The sequence below is a fragment of the Pithys albifrons genome, chromosome 1, assembly GCF_047495875.1.
Source record: "Pithys albifrons albifrons isolate INPA30051 chromosome 1, PitAlb_v1, whole genome shotgun sequence".
NCBI lineage: Eukaryota > Metazoa > Chordata > Aves > Passeriformes > Thamnophilidae > Pithys > Pithys albifrons.
Genome location: NC_092458.1, coordinates 2404213 through 2427689, shown reverse-complemented (window position 1 = coordinate 2427689; position 23477 = coordinate 2404213). Strand labels below are relative to the sequence as shown.

Below are 23477 nucleotides of genomic sequence, written 5' to 3'. Positions count from 1 at the left end.
CTGGACTAGGCTGAAGCTGTCAGCTGACTTGAGCTGGGCTGAGCCAACAGCTGACCTCTTCTAGCCAGTAATTCTGTATTCCATCCCACATTATGACATCATCTCCAGGGCAGTAGGAACCAGTGTGGGAGTGGTTAAGGCAGTGGCTTCTCAGCCTCCTCTTGGGAGGACACACGATGCTGCCCCAGGGGGGATGGAGAGGACCAGGCCCACCACTGGCTCACAGGGTATCTCAGGAAAGTCAAATGTGTTGTTCTGGGTCTCTCCTTTCTGCTTGAGTTTGTCTCCCTGGGGAATAAGTCTTTTCTTAAGTAATGTGTAGTTAGGACAGTAGAATTTGTGTGTTTGTTAAGAAGTTGAGGTGGGGAACTTGTTGTTGTAGACTTGTGTGAGTGAATATTTGTACTCTCTTCTAATTGTCTCTTTCTTTCTGTGAAAAATATATGTAGATTTAGTATAAATGCAGTTTGAAGTGGTTTTTTTTCTTTCCCCTCTCTTTTCCTCCCTTTCCCTGGTGTTAGGAGGGAGGCTTTTCTCTCTGTGCTTGGGGGGGTTGGCAGTTGCTTATCTCAAACCAAGACAGCACCGAAAAGTGTTTTTTCTTATGCTGTGCGTTTGAAACCATTTTTCTACAGTATCCACAATCATATTATTAAAATCCAAGCAGAGTTCTCAAACAGAGATCTGGAAAGACAGTTCTGAGACTGATTTATTCTTTAGACTTGTTCCAATGATAAATGAGTACCCTCATCTCTCTCTGTCCTTCAAAGTTAAAGGAATAAGGAGCACATTAAGTGCTCTCCACACCAGGGGCTCACTTTCTGCAGAGGGGGCTACAGCCACCTCAGTGGTGTTCTGGGTCCCAGAGGAGTTCTGAAAGGAAATTAGTAGAATACAGAGCTCTGATTAACTATAATAAAAAGTATAATACCCCCAAAGCCCACTGTCTTTGAAATTTGAAAGCAAGAAATGCTTTTTTCTGGTGATCTGAACTCAGAAAAAAGTCTTTACGTTGATCAAAAATTATTGCCAACAAAATTCCACCCACAATTTTAAATCTGGAAATATGCATCCTTAGAGCATTGTATCTCTAAGATAGAATTTTCTTAACATTTTAATTAGCTTTTAAACAAAAAACATGTTTCAAAGGGAGCATTTTTCTATTTTAATATAGCACTAAGGTCTGATCATCTTAGCCTTCAATATTTAGTAAAAATAATTCCTAAAAAAGAAGATTTGGTAATAATATCTGGGATATTTCATACATTTAATTTTTATAGATTATAAATGAGTAACAGTTTGTACTTAGTTTCATGAACACTTAGGGAGCATTCACATTATCTGTTATTGTCAAGAGTTTAAAATACAAGGTAAATGCCTACACTTCCTTTTATTTCCTGAAGCTTTTAATGATTCCTAACAAGTCATCACTGTCTGGAACTACCTGAAGGGAAGTTCTGGCCAGGTGGGGACTGGTCTCTTCTCCCAGGCACTCAGCAATAGGACAAGGGGGCACGGTGGGCTCAAGCTCTGCCAGGGGAAATTTAAGTTGGATATCAGAAAAAAATTCTTTCCAGAGAGAATAATCAGGCATTGGAATGGGCTGCCCAGAGAGGGGGTGGATTCACCATCCCTAGAGATTTTTAAACACAGATTGGATGTGGCACTGAGTGCCATGATCTGGTAAAGGGACTGGAGTTGGACCAAGGGTTGGACTCGATGATCTTGGAGGTCTTTTCCAACCCAATCCATTCTATGATTCTATGATTATGGATTATATATAATTTTAATTACAGGTAAAAGAAGTGCTGAGTTTATGGGATTATTAATTAAAGTTTACATCTAAAATAGTCTGCACAGTGAGATGAAGAGAGGGACCAATTGCAAAGACCCCTTAGAGATTCAAAAGAAAGTAGAAAGTCAAGGTTAAATCTCGTAGGAGGAAAGAAAAAGATTTACAAATATATATGTACTGCTATATTTGAAACATAACTACTAAAGTTATGTTTCCTAATATGTTGATGTTATTAGATTAATAAACAACATCAGAACTTTAAATTTATAGTAGAAATGTAGATGGCATAGGAGAGATCCAGTAGAACTTTCTCACCATTCTTGTTTTTAAATGCAGAAGTGTGACTAAGTTGTTTATTGTAAAATGCATTTTTCAAGTTCCTCCAAACACAACAGGAAGATGTTTTGATATGTCTTTAATTCACTGTAAAGAAAAACTCTTGCATCACAAGCATTGGATTGCAATGGGAATAAGAACATATGTCGCTATCTGTCAAAAAATAGGTAGTTTGGCAAACACTAAGAATTTCAGTTATATAAATGACATAAGTATGTAAATAAACATTAAGATCAAGTTAACTTAGTGCTGCATAGCAAAAAGTTCAGATTATGACCTGTTGTTGCAATGGGTTTCAGGAAATACTGTCTCTGTATGGAAGATACCTGGTGGAATGTTAATAGTTCCTTTGATCAGAGGGGGCACTTCAAGGTAATTTGCACGTACAGAAGTTTGAGTTGTAGAAACCTGCTCTCTGTAGAAGAGAATCAGGTTGGAGAATACTTCAACAAACTGTACATACATGAAATAAGTCCATGGGCCCCGATGGGATGCACATCTGAGTGCTGAGGGAGTTGGTAGATGTCATTGCAAGGATACTTTCTATAAATTTTGATGAACTGTGGCAAATGGGATAAATGTCAAGGCTGGAGGAAAGTAAATGCCATTTCTGCCTTCAAAAAAGATAATTTGAAGAACCCAGGGAACCAAAGGCCAGTCAGCTTCACCTCAAACCCTGGGAAACTGATGAAGTAACTTACCCTGGCAATCTATAGCTACATGAAGCACAGAAGGGGGATCAGGAACGGGCAGCAAGCGTTCCCCAAAGGGAAATTCTGCATGGCTAAACTGATCATGGTCTATGACAGAACAGCTGGCTTGGCAGATGTGGGCAGAACAGTGCTTACCAACTGCCTTGTCTTCAGTAGGGCTTTTGACACTGTCTCCCAGAAATTTCTCACAGAGAAGCAAAAGAAGCATGGGCTGGATAGGCAGTGAGGTGGACTGAAAACTGGCTGAAGCACTGAGCCCATGGGGCAGTGAGTGAATGTAAACAGAAATTTAGTCAAAAGCCTGTATTTACATTGTGAACAAAATAAGGCTTTTGGCTAAAATTTCCAAGTGACAACCCACACAATAAATCAATAAATACAGAAATAATGTTCAATATGACTGAAAGAAATTGTTTCTCTCAGCAGTGGGCTTCCTGGCACTTCATATCACAATTAAGAAATAAGAAAATACTGAGGGGGAGGGGGAAACAAATGCAAACACTTACTATTTTTGCTTTTGTTACAACAAATAAGAGATATTAGCCTTAACATATGTTTATATTATGCCATTGCCTCAGCAGTTGTATCAACTTCTAATTATGTGAAAAACCCACTAGTTGTATATAAAGATTGCCTAAATAAGAAAAGTTTTCCTACAGAAAAGGGAAATTTTTAAATCTTAACCATTAATTTGAATGTACTGTGTTGTGGATTCATGAGCATTCATGGTGATATTCATCTCTCTGATAAAAGGATTTATATTTGACAACGAAGAAAACAATTAAGAGCATTCAATGTATACAAGTTTTAATGCTTCAGGATGATACACCATTTTTTTTTTCTTAATCAGTCCTGAAATAACACTTTGAATGCCAGGGAGATCCATGATACTACAAACAATTTAAAACTTATTTATCTGTAGAAGTTAGTATTAATCCACATATGCAAAAGTACAGTCAATGGAGCTATTTACCATATAGGTTCTACTTCTACATTTGGGTTTTTAAAGATAAAAGTACCTGGTTGGCTTGTAAAATTTTATAATAAAGGAAGTATTGATGAAAATGCTCCAGCCTGTATTGGGATCTCTTGAAGTATTACACAGTATCCATAGAAAGAGTCTTTTTGGTAATATTAATGCACTGTCAATATGCAGTTTTATTGCTTAGAGTCATCTCATAATAGTACTTTTGCTGTTCCTTTAATGTTTTAATAAGGAAATAAAATTTCCTTTTTCATATTTATTCCCTCTCTCCCTTCTGAGTGTTTTCAGTAAGTGCTTCCTTCATCCTTAACTAAGTTTTCTGATATCTAGAAACACACAATACTTTCTGGACAGTCTTAAGGGTTCAAGAATTATTATTTGAAAGCAGCCTTTTTTTTTTCCTGAGGTTATTTTTTAAGTGCAGTATTATTTGTACCAATACAGAAGGCACTTATGGTTTACCAAATGACAGGAGCCTTTCTCAGTGAGCAGTTGTTGCAGTTGTTACAAAAGGGTTTCATGGAAATGAATGTTTTGTACTAAAGCAGTTGTGGTGCTGTAAAATCAAATTCTGTCACATACTTGCCTTATAAAAACGTTGTGACAACATCTGTCAGAAGGGATGCAAGCACCTCTCAGTACTCCTTTTGTCAGTAAAAGTAACAAGTTCCTTGGGTTTGTATGCAGCTTTCGATTGGACGTCAATCTATATGACAACATTTCCATTTCCATTGTACTGCTATTGGCATGTAACTGAATTTTGGCAGCTGATTCTTTGATATAAGGAAAAACACACACTGCCAGCAGCTCCAACTTTTACAGTCCCATAAAAATCACCTCTTCTAATTTTGTAAGAGCTATAAATTGATTTAACAGGCATAAATTGATATCCTAGCCAAGGGAAACTTCGAAAGAAAGGTGTAAGAGATTGTACACAGGTACAAAATACCAAGGAAGCAGTGCAATTTTTGGTAGCTGGTATTTAAAAAGAAAAAATCATAACAGGTTTGAAGAAGCTGTGAAATAATCAGAGCTCAGTCAGCTTTAGCAGCATTATACTATTCATGCAAAAATTTCCCAGTCTACCTTTATTCTCCGAGGGAAAAATTCTGCAGAATTAAAAACAGCTGCTCAAATGAAACACCATCACTGTCACTTTGTTTCTGACAAATTCCTGAAAAGATTACAATCCCCTTCTGTTCTTTCATCAGAAATGTTAAACTATCCTGCCTCATACTACTTTGTGAAACTCTTAGAATCATAGAATCATAGAATGGATTGGGTTGGAAAAGACCTCCAAGATCATTGAGTCCAACCCTTGGTCCAACTCCAGTTCATTTACTAGATCATGGCACTCAGTGCCACGTCCAATCTGCATTTAAAGATCTCCAGGGATGGTGAATCCACCACCTCTCCGGGCAGCCCATTCCAATGCCTGATTACTCTCTCTGTAAAAAATTTTTTTCTGATCTCCAACTTAAATTTCCCCTGGCAGAGCTTGAGCCCATCGTGCCCCCTTGTCCTATTGCTGAGTGCCTGGGAGAAGAGACCAGCCCCCACCTGGCCAGAACTTCCCTTCAGGCAGTTCCAGACAGTGCTGAGGTCACCTCTGAGCCTCCTCTTCTCCAGGCTAAACACCCCCAGCTCCCTCAGCCTCTCCCCACAGCACTTGTGCTCCAGTCCCTTCACCAGCCTTGTTGCTCTTCTCTTCTCTTGCCAAGCTTTCTCATGAGAACACCTACAAATGCTTACTTTTCAGGTCAAACTAATCTCTATTGCTTTTCCAGCTATTTTAGCTACACCCCATGAAGAATTGTGTTTGGGAACTTAAGTGTCATTTAACCACCAATCTCGTCATCATCATGGCCAGGCTTCGTGAATGAAGATTTGAGAAGGGCACTACCCAGGCTTGCTGCAAGCTGCTGGTGGCTAAAAAGGCCGATACGGGATAGGCAGGTCCGGTCACAGAAGGCACAGGGGAACGTCTCCCTGGGTGACATTGGCAAGGAACGGTTTTGTCTGTGTTGTCTTTATGACCCATATCCTGACCCGCCTGCATGCAGGGTTGGGGCTGCGGCTCCAGCTGCTTCCCATCACCTGCCGTTTTCGACCCTTACCTGTCGCTACAGGGCTTTGCAATGTGGGTGAACCCTTCAGGCCTGTGCAATGGATTGTTTTAGGTGAGGCACAGCATGTGCAGAACTGGCCCCACCCTTTACTCCTGAGGTTCATCTGCCACGGCCTAGCGAGCTTGGACAGTGACAGCGAATACCTCAGGACGTAGGTTTGGTCAGAGTATCCTTCTCTTAGATGGATGGCCTTACAGGGCTAAACGAGCTCCATCTGCCCGGGTTTGGGGTTGGAGTTGTCCTTCTCCTAGGATGGTTGCCAGGGGGCCAGCGAGCCCATCCTGCCTGTGGACACACTTTGTCTGACCCTTCAGCTGAGACCTGTCTGGCATGGGAGACCCTACAGAGACACAAACCACCTTCAGCACAGCTCTCAACCTCATGAGGGCACGCAAGCTTCTCCCCCGTGACAAGGGGGTGTCCCCGGAGAAGAACCACCAATCTATCGTTAAAGAAAATATCAATAATGCAAATCTCTTGCTGCCTATCTCCATCATGTATGTCCCCTGCTCCTCCACACTGACACAACCAAAGTTAGCAGTGTGATATTTCAGTGACAAGCTTCGTGTAAACCAGAGTTAAGAATAACTGGAATATAAGAAGCAATTGTGAGCTTTGTTCCTCATTCCCCGTGGCCTCCACCACGCTCATGAGCTGTGATCACACTTGTTCACACTCTTTCTTTGGCTGTTTCTCTCTGGAGAGCACACCTCACTCTGTGGCAGTGCCACTCACCACAGAAGCTTAGGAAGGATGTCAAAGAATCATTGCATTTCTCGGTAGGGCATGGCCGGGATGTCACCCAGCACAGCCCCTTTCACAAGGTAAAGCTGGCCTGCTCTGCTCTTTTAAAAGGACAAGTCAACAAAGAATAGCACAAAGGTCAAGAGGGTTATGTGCAGAATGACCTAAGACTTTCTATTATTCTAGCAAATTAAAGACACTTTCACAGAATGTAGTTGTCAATAGACTTAATTACTATATAAAAAGAAACACAATAGCAAGACTACTGCTATTTGCAAGCCAATACTATCTAGACAGTCAGATATTATAGTAATTCAGGTTTCTGTGACAAAAAGAAGGAAGAGAGAGCATTTAAAGCAGTGAAAAAAAAAGAGTGTGATTTAAAGATGTACAGCTAGAAACTGTGGCAGAAAAAGTGAAAAAGGGCATAAACCACCATTTTACTATGGATACTCTTTTGTGGGAACTCTAGTGAGACTCTCTTTTTCCATATCTTCCAGAATAAACTAATTCAAATTCTTGATTCTATCTGTGTTTTAAAAGTGATACAATTATGTTGTTGCCACATTTCTTGGCAATTGCTAACACTGGATCCTGCAGAATGTTACTGATGTTATGGGAGCCAAATGAAGAAGTCCAATCCTAACTGTAACTTAGTTCTGTGCTCTCACTTGGTACAGCTTATCAATAATAGTCTGATGAATTCTTTAGTATGCTATAATTTACATTTCATGGGATTTAATCAAAATGAATCCTGCATATCCTGCTGCTACTAACTATTGATCAAGAAATTAAATGAAAGAAAACAAGCTGCAAAGCCTGTTCCTCAGAAGGAAATACCGGATCATATTTTAAAAATGGAATAGGGGAATGAGGCCCTTTGAAAGACTGATGATAGCATTAATCTTATTCACATCATAAATCTTGACAGCTGTGCTTTGAACAACTTGTTATAGAATAGAAACAGTAGACCCAGATTCCATATTGTTTCTAATAACAGCAAAGCAGCCAACTTCTGCTTGCACTTTCTGATTTACATTTCATCTTAGGTATGAGTACAATAAAAATTCTAAGTAGGAACCCAGAGTGAATTTTATTTGATCAAATGAGGGGAGAAAAATTAAAGTAGAAGTCTACATCCCCTTTGTAAACTGCACTGACACACTTGTTTATTACAAATACTTTCAAAGAGAAACTTGCTGCAAGACCCCTGAAATCAGATGTTAAATATAAAGGTGTAACTTTTGTTTTTATTCAAATTGGGCTTCTGTGGCTTAGGTATATTTTCCATGTATTTTTCACCTGTCAGATAATCCAGACACAAACCCTCAAATCAAGATATGCTATAAAAATCAAGACAGAAATTCTGAGAACAACAGACTTGCCTTTCTAAACTTGCTTATTATGTTTTTATTCATGCAGCTCTGAAGGCATAGTGTCAGCTTTTTATCTAGATGTTTTTCATTACTTCTCCCTGTTGGTGTTGCAGCACATGCTGTGAATGACCTCCAGAGATTCCTGAAGCTATATGCAGAGAGAAAATTGAATCTGAAAGCTTTATTAGACAAGTTTGTCTTCAGCTTGTGTCTGATGTCAGCTGTATTGAAAAATAGAACTGCCTGTGAAACTGGGTCCTGACCTTGAAAAATCTCCAATCAAATGGTAACTGATTCAGTTTTTTGCCATATTGTTATTTCTTAGATGTGTCACTTCCATGAGAAGTGAAAACCTGCTTAATGAGAATCAGATGGAACAATTAGACACTTCTTTCCTAAATACAATGAGAAGAGGAATATGGCAATGTATATATAATGGAGTCATCTCAGGTTGGCATCTATGAACCTCTTTGCTACATAAGTCTGTAAAGTCATATGACTGAAACTCAAGTCTAGTAAAATCACTTATAGCAACAGACTTTTGAATCCTTCATCCAAAAGCAACCAAAAGAAAAGGTAAAGACAAAAATCTATTCCTTTACTTTTCCAGTTTAAATGAGAGTGAGCAACCTTAGCTAGGCCAGCTAACTTAAGAAAGACTCTACACTTACTGCTCTCTAATGATTTAGGAATTCAATGTATTCTCTATGATACCTCCTTACTGCAATGTTCATTGTCTGTTTTCCCTTTTGCATTTTATTTTTGTACAATTTTCATAGATCTAAACCAAATTATGACTAATATTAAAAAATAGACATTTCTTTTAGGTTCAATATGCACAAGTATCAGAAAATATACATTTCTAGACACATGATCACTATTGGAAGCAATATTTCTACCACAACTCTCATGATAGTGGTCTTTACTGGCATACTAAAACAAAACTAAAATGGACTACTGGCAGTAGCATTGCCCTCTAATTCAGTGGAGAACTACTTATCATAACAGATGCACACTCTGGATTTTTAGCTGTTCAACTCTGTGGAGAATGGTTCTAGAAAATTAAGTATCTATTACATCCTCTATAAAAGCATTTTAATATCTGAGAGCACAGGCTTTTTTTTTAAATGGTGAAGGTTATGCACAGCATAGTTTTCAATATCAGCACAGGTTTCCACTGGTTTTGAAAACATTGCAGATGTACACGTCCTTAGACTGTTCAGTCTTTCCCAAGGAATTATTTTGATTATTCTTGGTCTCAATTGTACTATGCCAGCTGCTATAAACAATATAGACATTCTAATACATGATTTGTACATTTGTTTTTAATGTACTCTCTGAATACACATATTGTTATATTCTCAGGTGCACATAATGAAATGCACAAGGATTTTTAAGACTAGCTTTTAGAAATTCTGAGAAGCACAGTGCTGAACTACAGCATATGTGTTCACTAAAAGACTGTGCATAATACATAAACAATGACTACTTCAGAGCACATTAGCTGTGAAATGCAACAAAAAAGGAAATGTATCTATTGTGCATTTTTGCCCAAAGCTAGTTGTTGTCATTTTGTTTCTTATATTTTTGTTATTGTCTCCTGAATAGTTCTTAAATATAAATGGTTTATTTGTTTTTAAAGAAGCAGTGAAACAGCACACAATTCAGCTCTGAAGCTCATGGAATGAATACATTAAATGATTATAGTTTCAAAACCAGAATCCTTCATCCCCATTGAGAATATTAACCCAAATATCATATCAGAGATTTAACAGGGCAGTCTTCATAATGCAGGACATTGCTATGTCCATCTATGCATCTCTCTGTCTTAGAAGCAGCGAATATGGAATAATAGAAAACTGAACTATGCATTTAATATGAAAAGGAAAGAAAATTTTAGATGCATATAATACAAGCACTACACTACAGAAGCACTTACATCTTCTGAGGTCACTGGAGTTTTGGTTTTAAACCTTATTTCAGTTTTGGTTTTAAACCTTCCTCAATGTTATGGGTTCCCCCAGGTGGGCCTAGATTTGGGCTCTGAAGTCTGGACCAGGCTGAAGCTGTCAGCTGACTTGAGCTGGGCTGAGCCAACAGCTGACCTCTTCTAGCCAGTAATTCTGTATTCCATACCACATTATGACATCATCTCCAGGGCAGTAGGAACCAGTGTGGGAGTGGTTAAGGCAGTCACTTCTCAGCCCTCCTCTTGGGAGGACGCACGATGCTGTCCCAGGGGGGATGGAGAGGACCAGGCCCACCACTGGCTCACAGGGTACCTCAGGAAAGTCAAATGTGTTGTTCTGGGTCTCTCCTTTCTGCTTGAGTTTGTCTCCCTGGGGAATAAGTCTTTTCTTAAGTAATGTGTAGTTAAGACAGTAGAATTTGTGTTGAAGTTGAGGTGGGGAACTTGTTGTTGCAGACTTGTGTGAGTGAATATTTGTACTCTCTTCTAATTGTCTCTTCCTTTCTCTGAAAAATATATGTAGTTTCAGTATAAACGTGGTTTGAAGTGTTTTTTTTTCCTTTCCCCTCTCTTTTCCTCCCTTTCCCTGGTGTTAGGAGGGAGGCTTTTCTCTCTGTGCTTGGGGGGGTTGGCAGTTGCTTATCTCAAACCAAGACACTCAAAAACTACAGCCTTATGAATTGTATATTTTATTAGCACCAGTATATGTTTATGTTATGTATTCGAAGCAGTGAATATGATTTCAGCTGTGTTGAGCCACAGCAGTACATATACTCAGAGTAATAGTGATATTTTTCAAGAACTGTTTTATGTGATCTTACAAGCCTACAACAAAGCAACATGTCTAGTCCAACTGGGGAATTGTTTCATAGAGAAAGAAAAAGCAAACCACTTCTCAAACAGAAGGAGACATACCATACTCCTTCAACTAAAATACCAAAAGACAAGCAACTTAAATTCTGTTGCCACTAGTTTCCCCAGATTAATAAATATCAGTCTTTTAATTAAAACCCCCAAACTAAAGCTGTTATAATCTCTGGAGGTGTCTGACTGCTGTGAATCTTTTTCCTATATGCCAGCTGAAATACACGGGCTAGTAAGTGGTTGTATTGGTTTGGCTTGGCTTCTTTGCCAAGACCAAGCTGCCCCCTCCCCTCCCATTTTTTTAAGCAAGGGGAAAAACACCCAAACCACCAAAGGCCCAAAAGAACCCCGAATGAAATTGAATTATATCACAATTTTTATATATTTTCTGATATTTATAATTATATATATAATTTGTACATACAATAGGGAGCTCCAGAGAGGAAAAGGGAAAAAGGAGGGAGAAACAGGGACAAAAGAGGGACAAAACAGAACAGATAAGTATAATCAAAACCCCAAGAACTAACACAATATATAACAAGCAAAACACAATCTCAGCAACTTCCCTCAAGAGAAGGCCAGCACTCTTTGTTCTCCCACATGGCAGATAATGGCTCCCAAACCTCGCCGGAAGAAGAAGAAAAACTTCCTACTTTTCTCTTATTAATCCTCCCTTGTTATGTAAAAACTCCAGTGTGGAATACCTGGAAAATGGGCATTTCCTTAGTTACAGCTTGTTACTAAGGAAGGCCTGGATCAAAACTATCACAGCGATGAGTTCTCTTCACCACCACTGCAGCTGGTGGACTTACTGCAGCTCACAGTCCTCATGCTACAGTTTGCACCTATGAACTCTTGATATGTCACTCCTCTCCCACTCTTATCCTCTCCAAACCCTGAAAAGCCTTATTCTCCCATACAGGGAATCCCAGTCTGTGTCTGCAGTCTCTGGTTTCTACTCCCAATGCACATTATACCGCGAGCATAGAAGAGTATTGATTGTCTACATTTGAAGAAAGATCCCTGAAGTTGATGGCGAGTGCTGTGAGTTCTGGTGATGCAGTATTGGCTTTCTTCAGATTATTGTTATTAAATGTACAATAACTAACAATACACACAGGGCATTTTAGTCAAATGCAACCCTCCTACAACTTGTAAAATATAACTGATCTGGTTTTTCTTTAACTTTTTTTAGACCTGCTACAAACAAAGCTCCAAAATAAGATTGATAACTTTTAAAATGTAATGGGACAAATTCTACTTAATTAATTTCAGAAGAAATTTCACCACTGTTTTTGATCCTAACTCTCACTCCACCTTTTTCTTCATTTCACAGTCATACATTTTTTTGTTTCCCTTGATTAGGCATTTCATAAGAAATGAAAAAGCTTGTGTAAACAGGGGAAAAATGAAATTGCTTGTACACAAAGTACTGTCCCCTAATCAGGTTAAAATGCAAGAGTACTAATATAATGTATCACTCACAATTTTATTACATGCAAAATATAAAATTAGTTGGCCAGGTACTTTCAGCTGTACTCATTTGCAGCTATTTTTAAAATCTCACTAACTTCAAGTACAGAATGATTGACAATAAATACACATCCTTTTCAAGAAATCATGCTTTCAAGTACAGCTCTAAATGAAACTGTCCAAAATTTTCCCCTAACATCTTACTTGAATGAAGGTTTACAATGGAAAATGTTCTCAGGACCAAAGCCAGGAATGCCTCCCACCCCACAATGTATTCAGATGGGTTTACAAAGCACTGTAGAACTTTGCCTAACTTATTAGGTAAATACCATGATAGCATTTCAGTACAAATGCAGTCATATGAATGCTAAGGATGCTATAAAAAACTGTCCCTCCTGGAGAAACACATTCCAGAACTGCATTTCTCTCTGTTTAAAATGTTTTCAAACTGCTGGCTAAGCAATGCATCAAGGTATTTGGATGGATACATTCACACAATTTCACGTTATCCTGTCAAGTACAGATAGCAAGTGTGATTTTCCTTCTGAATCATCTTATCCTGGAAGTCAATCTTTGCTAAGGTTTTAGGCATGCCCTTCAGCTAAGTACATTTTTTCAGCTAGAAAAGTACTTCTTGTTCATTATGCCTGAGGGCAAACTGGACTGTTGGGACATTAAGGACTTTTTTAGTGCTTCTTCTGCTGAAGAAACTATAATATGCAGACCTAGAAATAATCAGAAACAGGATCCTTTACCTCTCTAACAGCCAACATATGGTATATTTAGTAAGACTCTCTGACTGTGTTCTTGTGGCTGGACTAAACCAAATAATACCTGACAGGGCAGGAGAGATTAGCCAGTTACATCTTCATTCCCTGGTCTCAAACACAGATGTCAACATTCTTAAATTCTAATATCCCTAAAAGTGTCTGTAGGATCAGGAAGGGAATAATTACCTAAAGGAGATACTGCCATTCCTTCACAGAGTACCTAAAAATAATTTTGCCCATCTTTCTTTAAAAACTACCTTTGAGATGATTTAGTTTTAGGGAGGCTTGGTTAAAACTTAGCCTCTCACAGCCAGTTTGAGTCTCTGTGCACATCAATGCAAGGTTAATTTAAAAAGTTCATAAAAATTATAAAAGTGATTAACTGCAATACTTATGGCACAGCATGACAACACCCATGACATTCCATTTCTTCCTCCCCATCTCCCATTTTTTAAATACAAAAATACCTTAGTCACACATATCACTCCCTGTCTTTATGGAAACCTCCTGTCTCAGCCCGAAGAAGAAAAAGCTCAGGGGGACCATATCCATGTGTTTAAATATTTGATTGGTGGAATAAAGATGACACAGCCAGACTCTTTTCAGTGAAGCCCAGGGACAGGATGAGAAGCACTGTGCAAAAATTGAAATGCTAGAAATTCTATTTAAATAGAAGAAGAAACTTTTCCTTTACTGTCAGAGTTGCTCAACACTGGAACAAGTTGCCCAGAGAGATTATGGAGTCTCCATCCTTGATAATATTAAAACCTGACTGGACATGCCCCTGAGCAACCTGCACTGACTGACTGTGCTTTGAACAAGAGTAATAGATGTCTCCCCGGGTTCCTTTGAACTCTACGGTTCTATGATGATACACCTACAATATCACAGTAAACTAATTCAAATAAAGGAAAACTGTGAAATAGTCTTACAAGCACAGGTTGAAATTTTAAGTGCTATTGACAACAGAAAGGAAATCAATCCCACTTCCTGCTTAATCCTTTAGAGAACACCAGTGCTTTAATTTTCTGCATGCATAATTTTGTCTGCCGAGTCTCAGAAATGATAGCAAGTTACAAGATGAGTAATTCTTCAGCTAAAAATGAGCTCATATAATAACATATTGCACTACTACTCTGTGTTCTTCTTCTTGTTCCATTACTACAATTCCTTTTGTCACAGCAAATATATAACTCACTAACACTGTTTCCCTCTGGAATTGGACAGAACCTGCTCACACACAAAACTGACACAGCAAGGGGAGTGACCCAGCACAGCAAAAAAATAATTATGCACCTCCTTCAGTCCCTCCATGTCATTACATGAAATTCTATAGAACAAAATCCTGTAAAGCAAGGATGCTGTTGTACTACAAGTTTTTAAAAATACTAGTGGTATTTAGCCCTCTTTATGGTAGAATGGTAGTTCCCTGAAAATAAGTTTTTTCTGCTTTGTTCTCAAGTGGTAGGCAGAGAATTCTCCAATTTCAGCTTTTCTTGCAAGCTACACACCAAACGTGTTAAAGGCAAGAGGGATAAACATCCTACATGCAATGAAATTCCAAGTGATTACTGTAGCTGTATCATAGCCTGAGTTACAGGCAATCTTACAAGGGTTGGGGGGAGAGGAGGATGGTTTTCTCTCTGCTCCAACATATCATGAGCAGCTTTCCAAATAGTATAGGTGAGTAATATTCTTCATCCAAGCAACTAAGATAGTTCAATATCAAGTATAAAACCTTAGAGACTTGAGAAATAGCTTGAACCCTGTGCTTCCATCACATATTCCTTTTCTGCCCATGCATAGTCACTGCATTTCAAAGGAAAGCAGTGGGAAATAAAATCCATTTATCAAGAAGAAAAAAAAAAGTTTGTAATCCTTGTAGGGAAAAAGCAGGTGTAAAGAGATATGGGAAGAATGTAATATATAAATTTTGTGCAAATAACTTAAATGAAATGGAGATCAGATGTCTTGTTGTGCGTTCATTAATGCAAGACATGCAGAGATGTGTATGACAGACAATGCTGAACTGCAGAATTACTCCTACCATGTTGTTTATGGTGTTTTCCATGAATACACAATCTTTGTGTCAAAACAAGTCTCACTTTATTGCCTATCAGTAATAGTAATTTCAGAATTTAATTCTGTGACCAATTTAGACACTTGACCTATAGCATTATTATCTTTCAATTTAAACAATTTGTCTCCCTTTGTAGTATTTCCTCCATTAATATATGTTGAAAGTCAAAATCCCACCTCTTCATGGAATAAAGAAAGATGACTTTGAAACTTTAATAATTTGAAAAGCATACTGCAACCTTTTCATCAAATCATAATCTAATTTGTCTTCTGGGATACATTGCACAAAATAGAAAGGCAATGATTAGAAACAAATTGAATGGCACAGTTGTCAGAATCTAAAATCTAGCTTCCAACAGCAAGAAAACTGAAAAGCTTAAGCAGTAAACTTTAGTCAACAGAAGCTGAGACAAAATCCTGTCACTAAGGACAACAAGGCCTATTGCTTCCAGTGCCAAGATAAAGATGGACTTTAAGATGAATGTTACCAATTCATGTTAAACCCCTTTGTTTCTTTACCCCCCATGTAAAATTCCTTGTGTGGAAAATATTAACTAATTGTGCAACGTAGCCAAAACTTGTATAATGCAGTAGTTAACACATGTTATCATAACCCTTCCTTCCTATTGGCATATGCTGTCTTGGAGACCTTAAATTGAGGATTGAGAGTAAATAAAGTATTCCAGTTTTCATCCCCATGACTGGGATCATAGTTATTATTCACCTTCACACACAGGAGCACTTGTAAGAATACAGAATTAATTTAGGCAGTCTCCAAGCCTTTTCATTTTAACTGTGTGATTTGTAATTAATTGGAAAAAATATATATACTGAACCACTTACAGACACCTGGAGAGAAATGGCCAAATGCTGCTAATGCTGGCTTTTCCTTTAGTTGTTGAATTAAGTGGTGTATTGCCTTCCAGTCAGCATTCAAGTCTTCTAATTTTTTCTAGAACAGAAGAAAAGAATACATTAAATTCATAATACATAAATTAATGTATCATAGAATTATAGAATGGTTTGGATTGGAAGGGACCTTAAAGATCATTTCCCCTCCCACTATGGGCAGGGATGACACCGACTAGATCAGGTTGCTCAGGGCCCCATCCAACCTTGCCTTGTAATGTCAATAAATGGCCCAATGTAAATAAATGCAAAATAAATTAACTTTTTTTTGTTTGTTTCCAACATCTGATAGATCACCTGAATTAAAAAAACAAAACAAACACCAAAGAACAAAAATGTACAGTAGTGATTTTTCCCAAATGGGAGAGAACAATGAGTAAAATCCTTTCCAGCTGGGCTACAAAAGTGCTTCACAGTGTCAGGGTCCTCCTAAAAGCATCTTTCCTCCTCAAAGTTTGGCTGCTGAAGCTCAGGGCCAGCTTAGAACCTGTGCAGCTCCCTGACCCTGACCACAGTTTCCCTTCCTGGACCAAGCTCAGCCCATTCCCATGGCCCTGCCCAGGCACTGGGGTTGCCTTTGCCTCTGACTCCCCTCACCAGGCCTGACCCTGACGCCCACCCAGGGGCAGCCTCTGCTTCTTGGCTGGGGGCAGCAGGAGGGGCCCTGGTGGGTGAGACTGTCCTGCAGCCCAGGGGGTGCCCATGCCCCTCCTGCTCCCAGGGAGCAGCAGAGGCTTTCCCTGCTGCACAGCCCTTCACACCTCTGTAAGGCACATGGGATGATTTCTTCCTTAATATACTCTACAGAGGTCTGGTTTTTAATCACCATGAACCCAAGATGCTAATTCTTTTAATTAAAATAGAAAGATGAATTATATGTTTCAAAAAGTTTGTAATAAAACCTCTGCAGTTTGTAACATCAAAGGCAGAATTCATTCTTCCACTTATTTAAAAAGAAAAAAAAAGAAAATAAAAAAGGAAAAAGGAAGTTTTAGATGTCTTCAGGGAGTCATAAACTTCAGTGTGTGGGCACAGTCCTGACCAGTAATGGCTAAACTGTTACTTTTAAACAAAGCCTACATGGAAGTCTAGACTGTGAATAATGCCAGTCCTCAGATAACCCTGAGAGGCATTTAGACTTGAGAATGTTCTTTCTACCTTACTTTTTCCATTGCTTTAAGGACTGTAAAGAAGGATGAAGTATTGCTAATTCTATGCTGACATCTCTAAACTCTCAAAATGAAGACTCCATTTCTGTTTCATTTCATTTCTTTCTTCCTCACTGTCTGCTCCAAAAAGCAGCACAGAGTACCAATGCCACTGAGGAATGCTTTTAGTATTCTATGGTTGCAATCCACAACTAGATATACAGTCTAAATCATAATCCAGACATGACTGGAAACAGGATGCCTATTAAGAAAGGTATGTTAATTACCTAGAGTCTAAGATGACAGGGGCCAATAGGAGAGGGATAGAGAGCAATGCTCATTAAATTGAAGTATGCCTATACACACACACACACACAGATTCTGAGACAACACAATTTCATGTGGGGGAAGTGTTTCTAGAATTTGTTTTAAGCTTTGCCCTAAGTACTCTAAACCTGCAGAGTTCTTTTATATCTGTCACCAATGGAGGCCAGAATATTGCCTCATGTAAATTCTGGACAGATTTTTGTGTAAATGCTTTTTGATAGTGCAGAAGAGAAAGGATATAATTCTGCATTAGGGAATAAACCAACATTTTATCTTTAAAAGCAGTTTAAAAACTGTACTAAAATAAAATAAAAAAAAATCCTTAATATCAGAGATTATCCTTGATAGACTACAAGGACTGGGGAGAACAAACAATTGGGAATGTGGGGTAAACATAACTTGTCATATGACAACTAAAAATCAAAGATATGTTTTATACCTGTGTGGATTACAGGCTCACAGAAATACACACTTTGGACAAATTTATGGCAGATTTCAAAGGTTTTTTTTTTTCCCTTGCTGCTTTAGCCCAAAAACTTACTTTCAGAGCTAAAATGAAAAGTACTGCTCCAACCTCTATTGATACAATAGTCACACAAAGTGTTTTAAAAGCAAAAACTGGAGAGATTATACTATCAAAATCTGGTTTCACCTTATAATATATTGACAGTAACTCAGGAAGGAGATGTGGATGTAATATTTATAATACTGGTCTGCATTAGGAGTAGCTGCTTTATCATTCATACATATATGAGCCAGAGCTTTCTTTCTAGTAATGACTAAATATGAAACACACCTACCACAGACATTAGAGAGGGTTGTCTGAGGCAACATCTACACCACTAATAAGAGAGTAGTCACTTCTAAACATTTCTATAAAAAATATGGTTTTATCTTGCATCTGGCATAAATTACCATGCATGCATGAAAACGTTAAACTTCTCTGAACACAACAATTTTCCTATAATTGCAACTCTAGAGTTTTGGTGACAAGCATGAATATCAAACTACGTTGCATTAAGGATAAATGCTATAGATTCTCTTTAAATGTCAGCACTGGTGCAATTTAAGTTAGGTTCATACCCATACATGAACTAATCTCACTGACAGCACTAAATACAGGTATGAATATTTGAAGGGAGAAATGATACTTTTTAAACATGATGCCTTTTAAATGCAAGATGGAGGACAATGAAAGTGAGTTCCTCACTACTAGGAAAAGACAGAGTGCTGTGGCAGAGGAACCACAGCTCTTCCACTGCCACAGAAATCCTTTCCTGAATAAACTGTTCTGATTAAGTGCTGCTAATCATGAGATTGGGGCTTAACATCCTTACTATTGTCACTGACACTAGCAGTAACCTCTCTCTCCCTCACCTTCAAAAGCTTTGCAGAAATGCATTTCAAAAGCATGAAATCCATTTTATAAAAGTGAATAGGTCTGATTGTTAAAGTGCTAGTGCTTAAAGGATCACACATCTCATCCCATTCTTGACTCTTGAATCAGCATATACTCGGATTTCATTTGCCAACAAAAATGCTTTTACAGACTTGCATTGCAAAATTCTATTTCAGTATGCTTAGTGAAGGTGTGAAAATACACTTATTTCAGAGACATAACTATGAGATAAGAAGTATGTGTCAATATAAATCCATGGGATTTCATTTACATTCAAAATGCTACAATGAGAATATATTATAAAGGTTGCAAAGATAAGCAGCTAAACATTAGGAAATGCCAGAATAACACTGACTATGAACATTATTTCAGATAAAATGTACTGATATCTTTAATTTTCTGGCACATACAGCTTTTGAGCACAGGAAGGGCTTTCAGTGAGAATAAGTCAATAGGACCTTTACTTAATTTCTTGAAAAGAATGCAAAGATTTGTTATGAATTAAGGAAATAAGGGATGGAAAAAAGCAGCTAAGAGAAATCTGCCTTGGAGAACTAAATAATCTACAAAGTTGCTAAGCAATGCTATGCAAGTAATTAATGCTGTTAAAGAGCCATATAATTGTATTGGTTTTTTAATGTGTCACACCCTAAATGAGGACTGTGAGTCCAAGTATTGAATTGCTGCTCACACTGAGAGTGTTGTCCATATCCTGCACTGAACTAGACAGGGTTCAGCCTCAACCAAGGGCACCAGAGCACCTTTAATTCAAGAACTTTTCAAAATTTTGAGTTCTTGACTTTGCAAACTTGCTGAGAGCTTTTAAAATAAAACACCCTAATATGAGTAAAAAATATTTCTAGTTCCACAAAATGTCTTTTGTATAGAAAATTATTTTGATGTTTAACAAAAAGTGTATATTGAAACATGTAAATAACAGACTGTGCTGAAAGTAACTCATGAAGAATGATAGCTAGACCAACACTTGTTGCTCAATTAACTGAAATACAGTTTTTTCCCCCCAGTATATCTGGTAAAAATTGGCAGGTTTCGGTGTCTTTGTAAACATTTAAAATATATAGACACAGAGTACTCTTCTAATGTCAGAATTTTGGGCTAAACAGAATCAACTCATGTCATTTATACTTCTGTCAGTGGTATGTAAAATATTATTTCTTCTCCTCAAAAATGGCAGCATTCATTCTGAAATTCTTCATATGTGATTAAAAAAATCTACAAAGCTAAAACTAGTTTTGTGTTGTTTCAAGTGTTTTGGTTGTTAAAATGTGGAGTAAGATCCCCTAGGACTGCAGCTGAGGTCACACAAAATGAGCAAATTCAGTGATTTCAAAGTGACTCTTATTCCATCATTCATTCAGTGTGCACATGTTTTAGTTCCCAACAATAATGTGGGTTTATTAGCCAAAGAAAACACTCAACACAGAGTTAAAAGCTTTGCTTCAGCCCACTCAAGTCACCTTGAGTTTACCTCTTTTAGCATTTTTCCACTGTTCAGGGGACCTGTTCATTAAAAATGCACAGATACCAAAGGGAAAAGTAACTCTTAAGGACTTCTGTTTAGGAAGGAAGAAAAGGAACCAAATGATTCTGAAATATCTATTAATTTCTAAAGTGGGCATAAGTTCATTCGTATGTTCCTGTGGATGGAGATCTGCTGGTTGGATTTATAAGTAATTCAGAGGAAATTTTGTAAAAGTAGGAAAATACTACTCCAACTATAGTGACTAAATAGAGATGGAAAAACAAGATATTCATGGCAGAGGTCATGTACAGACATCCTAACTTTGTGAAGAAAGCCTTTTTCTGTAAATTGAAGTTATTGAGAGTGATACATTTGGAAAAGCTCTAAACAAAAAGTTTACTAACTCTACTTAGAAGCAATTACAATAGATACGTAGTGTAATCAATAAGACAGTAATACAATTTCTGAGAACTGTTAATTATCATGTTCACAGATATTTATTAGAAGTTATAAACTAGAAACCAGACCAATGTCTGGTTGGTATGGTAGTGACCTTACTAGTTTGGTCTCCCACTCCAAAAGTAGCTGAACAAGACATGGGAGGATGTTTGTTGATGACTTGCTGCTTCAAGATTCCACAGGATAGAAAATGACACTGAAGTCTCAGTGAAGGTCCACATAGTCTTTAGGAAACAGTGTAAGATATCCCTTCATAACTAATTTCTATGTTAAGGAAAAGGATTCTACAGGATGCTTTCCAAAAAGAGAAGTGTTGGGAGGCATAGCCTTCCTAAAAATGTGTCCTCTGCTCCAAAACAGAATCAAATCAGTCATTCTAGATAAATTTTAGCAGAGAAATTGAGTTGGAAAGTTCTATGTTGCCACGTGTTCTTTCCTTCCAAACAAAAGCAAAATTCAAAATAAATGCATTTAAAAACGTGTTATATGTTGCCATTAATTAGGCAACAACCATTGTATTTATTTTCAGTGTGAGTTACTCTTGAATGAATAAACCTTAATGACAAAAACACTATTCCCATCACAATATGGAAAAAAAAAACCTAGCTGGGACCATTACATTTTCCTTGGCTATGCTATCACAGAAGAGAACAAATGCCTTTTGTCTGGTTCTTTCATTGATTTTAAACAGAGCACATCAAGGACAAGTGTACAACAGGGGAAGCATAACCCATTACACAGTAATGGATATTGCTAAAGGTTGCTTCATTACCTTTACTGGATGAGTGGCTGGTTTTTCCTTATATAAATGACACCCTTTCGACAAAACCTCTTCCACATTCGGCTGTTTCGCCTGCACTGCTGCTTCGGTTTCCTGAAAAATAAAAGCACATGCAATTGAGGTTAACCACAGCATAAGCAATGAGACTGAATAGTCCTAAAGCTCCATGGGATACTGGAAAACACTAGTGGACTAGTTTCTGCTCTGAATTGGTGTGTGGATAAAGGTATGCTGAGTAGCAGCTAAGGACAAATGGGAATACCAGAGAAAACAAAAGCAAAGAGGGATGGAAAGGAGTAATGCCAGCAAAATAAACTCTGAGAGGTCGCTTCATCCTGAAGGTTTCAATAAAATGATTAAAAAGCTAGCACAAATTTATAACAGGAAAGACAGGCATGAGAAATCTCATTTAAGCAGCTCTGTCCTTTTGTCTGTTTTGAATTACCAGCAGATAAAAGGTGCACTGGTTAACATTTTTTTTGTATGGTATTTGGCATTAAAACTGTACAATGAGATGTGACAATGATACTGAATATGCAAAGATCAAAAATGTTAGAAGAAAATTACTTTTGTGAGTAGTAAAGTAGTACTTATGTAGTAAAACACTTACAGTTATGAAATTAAAAAAATACAGTGGTAGTGACAGTTTCTCAAGGTACAGGAAGCACTTACCATTAGCAGCAACACCCTACTGAATTAACAACAGCATATACTCTAGCAACTTTATTTTTTGATCTGAAAAGGTGTAATCCATGTGCTAACAAAAGGAAACTCCAACTAACCCTTCCCAACATACAGTGGCTTCATTTCCTCAGGCACTGACCAAATGAATAATGGGTGAAACACTCCATGAAGATAATTAAAAGGGGAAAAAAATAAACAAAAAAACCCCAAACCAAACCAAACCAACTCACAAAAAAGCCACCTAAAAAATAACCAGCCAAACAGCCACTGTCCAAAATTCATCGTTTATTTCATTTCTGTTGTAATATAAGCCAAAAATTATCTGTGTTATCAAAATTTATCTGTGGGGATTGTTTTCCTCTCCCCACTTTTCACCCACCTACCTTATACCTTTACTAGCTTGTCCTAAGCAATATTGCTGACTAGCCACTGGCTCTCCAACTTAATTTTCTGTCCTCAATCTCAGGTATAATTAATGTGACAGCAGACAAGATTGTGTGTCAGGTATGTCACTGTCTGAGCCAACACATCATTTTACTGCAGGAAATCTGCTGTTCTTTTTACTGCAAAAAATCCTGTTGAAATCTATGTCAGTTTAAGTTTCCAAAAGGGGCCATTTTGCTCCCATGTTTCAGCTCAACATATAAGGTATGTGTATATTGCTGCCTGAAACTTTACTTGCAAAGCTTTATGGACAATCAGTAAAATAGTTGATAAATTCAGTATTATCTTTCATTTTTCTTCTTCAAATACTATTTATCAATAGCAAATAAGCTGAATTAAAGCTTGTCTGATTGCTTACAATGACATTTGAAATATGTTTGAATTTAAGTGTTTTATAATGCATGTCAATATTAATGAGTTATAACTGTAAGGATTCATAGAGAATGAACACTGAAAAACAATGCACAGCAAACTGGAATAGTGGGGACAGCGTGGGAGTTTATTAACCTGTTGATCAAGCCCTCATTAAAGTCTTTTGTTTCTGTTCCATTTGTAGGTTAGCTTTCTACTTCCTTTCTCAGCGTACAAAGAGGAAAAGGAATGTTAATGA

General features: G+C 37.7%; 1 protein-coding gene across 11 annotated transcripts in view; it reads right to left on the bottom strand.

The window, feature by feature from the left end:
• DMD (dystrophin) overlaps nucleotides 1–23477 on the bottom strand; it is a 1187916-nt gene that overhangs the window by 371497 nt on the left and 792942 nt on the right. For all 11 annotated transcript variants that reach the window (XM_071568723.1, XM_071569521.1, XM_071566241.1 and 8 more), the window contains 2 exons: nucleotides 21731–21832; nucleotides 16077–16185 (listed from right to left, as the gene is read on the bottom strand). In XM_071568723.1, coding sequence (XP_071424824.1) covers nucleotides 16077–16185; nucleotides 21731–21832 — 211 coding nt within the window. The remainder of the gene's footprint in view (nucleotides 1–16076; nucleotides 16186–21730; nucleotides 21833–23477) is intronic.